At 49.5% G+C, this 7,377-nt stretch overlaps 1 protein-coding gene across 1 annotated transcript in view; it reads left to right on the plus strand.

The window, feature by feature from the left end:
* The window catches only part of Hk2 (hexokinase 2), a 49,851-nt gene extending 44,632 nt beyond the window's left edge, over positions 1-5,219 (plus strand). The window contains exons 13-18 of the mRNA XM_057777605.1: positions 167-262; positions 694-793; positions 890-1,073; positions 2,031-2,186; positions 2,782-3,015; positions 4,458-5,219. Coding sequence (XP_057633588.1) covers positions 167-262; positions 694-793; positions 890-1,073; positions 2,031-2,186; positions 2,782-3,015; positions 4,458-4,602 — 915 coding nt within the window. The 3' untranslated portion in view covers positions 4,603-5,219. The remainder of the gene's footprint in view (positions 1-166; positions 263-693; positions 794-889; positions 1,074-2,030; positions 2,187-2,781; positions 3,016-4,457) is intronic.
* Positions 5,220-7,377: the final 2,158 nt, after the last annotated feature.

Raw genomic sequence — 7,377 nt, forward strand, 5'->3', positions numbered from 1 at the left:
AGTGGTGAGAATTAAATGATACAACCAAGTCAGTACCTTAGATACAAGCGCAGGGTCATTTGTGGGTAATCTGTTTGCAAAGTGGGACTCCAGGAATGACCAGTATCCCCTTTCTGATGTCTCCCTTTTGTACCCGTGCGTTATTTATTTATTTGTTTTCTTCCAGAGCATCCTCCTCAAGTGGACAAAAGGCTTCAAGGCATCTGGCTGTGAGGGCGAGGATGTGGTCACGTTGCTGAAGGAAGCAATTCACCGGCGAGAGGTGGGGGCCACAGTACAAGTCCCGATGCATCAGTACCGCCGTAGGAGACATAGTGCAGATCCTGATGTTTTGGTCCCCCAGTGCCCAAGGTCCCCGCAGTATTCAGAGTCAGGGCGATATCACACGCTATTACTTTGTTGGAGGGAAATTAGCTCCATCACTCAGCAGTGGCTGATTAACTACTGGGCGTGAGGACTCAGGGCTGACCACAACAGTCTACTCTAAACAGAAGCCCATGATCCAGTAGCAGGCGCTGCTGTAAGGCTTTGAGGAAAAGTGAAGTTGAATGGGGAGAGCAGAGAGGAGTGAGCAGATAAGTGGCTGTGTGTGCGTGTGTTTGTGTGTGTGTGTGTGTGTCTGTCTGTCTTAAAGTGCCTAAGCAGAGGATATTGGAATTTGTGGACTAGACAGACATCTGCTTCTGCCATCAGGAGTTTGACCTGGATGTAGTTGCTGTCGTGAACGACACAGTTGGGACCATGATGACCTGTGGCTATGAAGACCCTCACTGTGAAGTTGGCCTCATCGTTGGTAAGGACACCAATTCTCCTTCCCGAATGGGGATGCATGGCCTCGGGCAGATGGGAGACTGGTGCTGAGGGAGGACCGGTGCCCTCTGATTGACAGGCACTGGAAGCAATGCCTGCTACATGGAAGAGATGCGCAATGTGGAGCTGGTGGATGGAGAGGAGGGACGGATGTGCGTCAACATGGAGTGGGGGGCCTTTGGGGACAATGGCTGCCTGGATGACTTCCGCACAGAGTTTGATGTTGCTGTGGATGAGCTCTCTCTCAACCCTGGCAAGCAGAGGTAAGCACTCACCTGTGTTGGGGGCGCACATCCTGAATGAGACCTCGGTTGGCTAGGTTCTCTCCACCACGACATCCACCCCGCCCCCCAGACACTTATTCTCTTGAGGACCTTAGTGGGTTTCTCCTTCAAAGAGCTTCTTAAACACACCAACAAGGTCCGGGAGAGTGCACTGGAGGCTAGGTCCGAGACTGAGGAAAGCCAGTGAGAACTGGCAGCTCTTGTAGCTCCCGGGGTGAAGAAGTGGTGTTGGCGTGGCTTTGACAGGAAGGAAGCCTTTCTCCGGCTACCCAGCATCTAGTGCCTCTATTGTCAGAGTGGACGAGCATCCTCAGTGTTACGGAGCCTCACGCAGTGTGGAGGCTTAGAGCTGAGCTGAGACCTAAGGTCTGCCACCCTTCCCACTAGGAAGATGCCATCTAGAATGTCACCAGACTGAATTAGTCAAAGATCTTGGTCCTTTAGACAACACTTTGCAAATGATTAGTCTAAATTAGAGGGCTCAGACTAAAATACCTCTGCAAGCCAGGCAAGCACCATTCATGAAGGAAGCAGGCTACACAATGAGGTAGGGTAGCGATAGTGTCATCATTGACCTTTGGGCTTTAGCTTTTTAAAAAGGCATTGTGCGTAGTCACAGTCATGGCTGGCTCCAAAAGTATGTGTCGACACAAGTTATTTGAGCAAGTAAGTTGTCCAATGGAATTAAGGATGAAGACTCAGCCATCCTGCCCCGATCCTGGAAGGGGGATTGGGTTTGTGAAGTGTGTCTCTTCCTAAGGAGCCGTCAGCCATCAGGTGGTGTTTTGGTGAATGTTTGAAAAGATTCCTGGATGTTGCTCACACGACTCAGGAGCTGTTCTTTTCCCGCAAGAGGAGTGTGCCAACTCCCTACTTTCTTTTTTGCCTGGACACATTTGCCCCCTTCTGACTTCTGTGGGCACTGTCACACTGCAGATTCGAGAAGATGATCAGCGGCATGTACTTGGGCGAGATTGTGCGTAACATCCTCATTGATTTCACTAAGAGAGGGTTGCTGTTCCGCGGCCGCATCTCAGAGCGCCTCAAGACGAGGGGAATCTTTGAAACCAAGTTCCTGTCTCAGATCGAGAGGTAAGGATGGGGACTTGGGAAGAAGGTGGGACCATGTGCTCGTTTTTTCCCCTCATGAATGGACAGGCTCACAGGTTTCCCCGGCTCTTGTGAGGTCAGGATGTGGCTCAAATTGGTCTGCTTATAGTGAGTGACCCCTTCCCAACTGACACCACCCCCCAAAGAACCATGCTGGACATGGAAAAAGGCCGTGGAAAGTGGTATTGCTGAGTTTAAACTGAATATCAGGGCTAGTCTGCTTGGAGGATGTGAGTTTCCTTTGTCTTTAGTATAGATTGGTTTTTGTCTTCTTGAGATAGATCTTACTATGTAACCACGATTGCCATTGCACTTGGTGGCAATCCGCCTGCTTCCGCCTCCTGAAAGCTGGGATTGCAGGCCAGCACGCCTGTGAGCATCAGTTTTGTGGTAGCCATGTTCTACCTTGGGTGTCAGATAGAACGAGGGCCTTTTGTTCATAGCTCTGTCACCTGTGGGAAGAACGAGCGGATGAGCACTGCTCAAGAGCCAGATAACACCCTCCCCCCCTCCCCCACCCTCACCCCCAGAACCTGCCTGGGCACACCTGACCATCCATTGTCTCCTTCGCACGCAGTGACTGCCTGGCCCTGCTGCAGGTCCGCGCCATCCTGCGCCACCTAGGGCTGGAGAGCACCTGCGATGACAGCATCATTGTGAAGGAGGTGTGCACCGTGGTTGCCCGGCGCGCGGCTCAGCTTTGTGGCGCAGGCATGGCCGCTGTGGTGGACAAGATAAGAGAAAACCGAGGACTGGACAGCCTCAAAGTGACAGTGGGTGTAGATGGGACTCTCTACAAGCTCCATCCTCAGTGAGTACCTGCCCCTGGAGGCCTTCCCTGTCTTCCCTTCCTGGTGCACGTCTGTCCTTGACTTCTCTCAGCCACTCCAAAGAGCGTTTAGTGCTTAGTTTGGAGATTAATGGTCACGGCCCCTTTGCTGGCTTGGGAGTCTTTGTGCAGTTGTGGTTTGATCATTTTCAAGGCTGGACAGCAGCTTTTTGGGTTTTTTGAGGCAGAGACTTGTGTAAACCACATTAGCCTTGACCGCATTATGTAGCTGAGGCTGGCCTCGAACTCCTAACCCTCTGACTTCCACCTCACAAGGTGGGATGGCAGGTGTGAACCAGCACACCTGACTGCGGCGGGGGGGGGGGGGAGGGAAGGGGGGTCATGTTTTCCGGTGATCACATCACTGCTGTTCTCTGTCGTTTAATCGTTCTGACATTTTAGCTGCTGTGAACAGTGCTGCTGGGAATACTCTGGTTCCCTCACTCTACAATTCCAGCAAGATTTTCCCTGTGATCCGGAGATTATCACACAGTACCACTCAGGGCTTGTGTTAATAAAGGTTTTGGAGGCGCACAGCCATGCCCATGTCTGTGTGCTGACAGTGGCTTTATTCGTGCTCAGATGACACATAACCCACAACACTGAAGCGTGTATGTGCATGTGTCTATGTAGGGGTACATACACAGGGTTAGGTGTCAGAGACGGATTGATTTCCTGGAACTGGAGCTACAGGCAGTTGTGAGCTACCTGACATGCTGCCAATTACATTTGTCTCTTGAAAGAACAGTAGATGAATAGACGTTCTAACCCCAGAGCCATCTCTCCAACCCGTAATTGACCCTGTAATTATTTGTACATGGGTAGAGGTGGGGAGTGTGGGGAAATTGTGTGCTTGGGTACCATGCCTACAGAGGCCAGAAGATGGCATTGGAGCTGGAGTCACGTGGGTGCTGGGAACCGAATCTTGGTCCTGCAAGAGTCGTGTGCACTGCTCGTGCCAAGCTAGCTGTTCCAGCTGTTTTTAAAGCTGGTCTCTTGTATTCCAGACCCGCCTCTAACTTTCTATGGAGCCAAGGGTAACCTTGAGCTTTTGACTCTCTTGCCTCTGCTTCCTGTTTGCTGGGATTACAGACAAGTGCTATCATGCTCAGTTGATGCTGGGGATAAAACCCAAGGGCCTCACTTGTATTGCTAGGCAAGCATTGTCAACTGAGCTACATCCCAGGACCAACTGATTTATTTTGAAAAAAAGTTCACCAGCCTCTCAAGACATTTGTGCCAAACTTGAGCTTTCCACTCTCTCGACTGGCCACTCTGTAAGACTAGGGCGTGGCCCTCGAGACTGTGTTTTCTGGCACCCAGCACACAGTCAGTGTTTGCTGTCATGCTTCTCATCTTCATTCCTGTTTCCAGCTTCCTTGGAGGACACGAACCAGTCACATCCCTTCTTTCTCTCTTTCCAGCTTTGCCAAAGTCATGCATGAGACCGTGAGAGATCTGGCTCCGAAATGTGATGTGTCTTTCCTGGAGTCCGAGGACGGCAGTGGGAAGGGAGCGGCTCTTATCACTGCGGTGGCCTGCCGCATCCGGGAGGCCGGGCAGAGGTAGAGTCAGAGACCAGACGGGACTTCTCTGCTGCGTGGCCGCTTCCTGCTTTAAGTTATGAGGATGGATGGACCCCTTGTAATTTCCTGCACAGAGAGGACCCTGTGAGACTTGAGACTTTTGTCTCTGTATATTCACTGTAGAGTTTGACACCCAATCCTTGGCCTTCCTGAGAATCAGAAGTATGGAATTGTTCACAGTTGTTCCTGTTACCTCCAGAGAGCATCCCTCCCCCTATTCTACTTCCGGTACAATCCTATGGGATGGAGATAGTCTTAAAGACATGGCTGCCTCATCTTGGATGTGAATGTGACATTTGTAGGTGGACAGCATCTCACCAAAAGGATGTTTGCTTCTTTTGTCAGAGGCAGACGTTGGGAGGGAGGCGGAGTAGAGGGACATCCCCCCATGTTGGCCTTATGGCTGACCCTCTTCAGCTCAACCATAAGCATTTCCCTGCTGGTTCTAACATTTGCTGTCCTGGAATAGAGAATCCAAACCAAAGCCAAGAGTTGACACCTCCTCCAAGTGTTTGTGGCTTTACCTCACATGACTGAATGCATCATCCACAAACAACAGACCTTGGTTGGGGGTGACTTTTGGTAGCTTTTTAAGTCTTCCCCCCCGTCCCGTCCCCCCTGCAGAAGTGGAAACACTGTTTTATTTTGTTTGTTTCTTAATTTATGTTTGAAATTTATATAGTTTGTGAAACAGGTCCTCTCCTTCATTGTGTAATGGTTAATTGTAAGTAATGTATTTATATGTTCCTTTGTTCTGTACATAGCTGGCCAGGGTCTCGTGACTTGGCCTCATTAGTAAATCCGTGTAGTTCAGGATGTGAGGTGGAAACACTGACTGGCTCCTAGAAACACCTCATTCACCCGTGGGCAGAGGAGAGGTGTGGTGGGCAGACGGCAGAGTACCAGCCTTTTCCTGCAGTCTGAGGAGCGTGTGCAGGGCAGGGATGGAGACTGAGGCTGGCCCCCGGATAGAGGAAGCAGCAGCTCTGTCCGCTTTCCTGAGTGATATCGCCTGGGATGTTAGCTAAAGGAAACCGAAGGACTTGTTCAACTACTCACGCTTAGCAATCTCCATCTGTAGGTCAGTCAGTGTTTTAAAACGGTTTAGCAAGCTAAAGAAAGCCACCAAAAAAAGAAAATGTCCTTAAAGTTCTATCTGATTGTCATAACAAACCAAATGAAGCAACGAAACAACCAAAAACCTCAGGGATGCTGTGGGGTATTTGTACCTTTGCCCTCTGCTGTCCGTCTGTCTCCCCAGACTGAGCTGCACTGAGCTGCTGACTCGCTTTTTTATACATGCTATTTATTTCAGACTGTTGGAGGAGGAGGTCTCGAAAGCCCTGTCCTCTGCTCTGACTCCAAAAGTTCACTTCTACTCTAAAAATACTAGATTGACCACCAACGTTAAACCTGGCTATGACCTAATAAAGAGGGGATGGCCTTGTCGTGCTAATGAGCAGGATGCAGGGGTCAAAACAGAGACAGAGAGAAACTCACCACTGGTACACCCAAGTTGTGCGCATTTCTCAGTTGTGCAAAGCAGAGCCTGGTTACCGCTGAACAAGGTGGGGTACAAAGGAATATGGAAACTGCCAGGTCCTCCTGAGACTGTACCAGGCTGGCACTGCCAGTGGGGCGTGGCACCCTCGCTCCCCCGACCTGATCCAGACCATTGAAAGCCAAAGCCACCTATAGATGTGGGAACCACTAGAGGGTAGCCACGGAGTGCAGACGGATTTTGACAACATTTTTGAATCTAAATTTTACACTGTCAGATCAGGCCCCATCTCTGATAGAGGACACTTTGTAGGTGGAGACGAGCATGTGGCTAGCTTTTGAGGAAGTTGTTGGCTTTCACTCCAGAGGAGGAGGCAGTGTGCACTGCCTTGGCACGAGGCTGGCTGCTCCCAGCCCTGGGCTGACAGCCCTCCACTAATGCTGCTTTGTGTGATGTTCAGTGAACTTTTGGCTCATCTCAAATCCCTGGGCACTCAGTCTAGTGAATGTGTTGTCATCATGTACAATAGAGAACTAGTCAAATTAACCATGTGATGTTAACTATTATTAATAAATTTTAACTTTTTTTTTTCAAAATATTTAGTGTGTGATTGGATCTTAAAAATGAGCACTTTTTATTTTAAGAGTGCAGTCGTCTTTGGGGCAAGTTAGCACTGACCGTCACTGATGGGATCAGTAAATACATTAGGAGTACGGTGTTATCTTTCAGTATCCATGGAGATGGGTTCTGGAATACTAAAGCTTGTAGGTGGTCGGACACTGTGTTACCTTTATTGCTGTGATAAACACAATGGGCAGCAGGAACCCGATACTAAAAGCAGAAGCTGAAGCTGAAGTTGGAAGCAGAAAGGAAGGACTAGAAATGGTGTCAGTCCTTAACTTCTCGAAACCTGCCCCCAGTGACACTTCCTCCAAGGCCACAGCTCCTAAACCACTCCAAACAGCTCCACTAAATGCGAACCAGTATTGAAATGCCTGGGATTATGGGGCACATCTCATTCAAAACATCACAAATCACTATATAAAACAAGTCATATTAGCCTGTAACTTAACATCCATCCTCCGGCTCCGGGTGCCTCACACTGCCTAGAGGTGCTGGGTCAGCGGTTCCTACACTGGGGTTCAGAGACTATACACACAGTAAAAGTCTATACATATTTGGGGTGCAAATTTAGTTTCTTTCTATTTCAAATATATACATAATTTTAAGTGCCCCAGCCCGTGAACCCAGGGCCAA

This window comes from Chionomys nivalis, chromosome 1, assembly GCF_950005125.1.
Source record: "Chionomys nivalis chromosome 1, mChiNiv1.1, whole genome shotgun sequence".
NCBI classification, from domain to species: Eukaryota; Metazoa; Chordata; class Mammalia; order Rodentia; family Cricetidae; genus Chionomys; species Chionomys nivalis.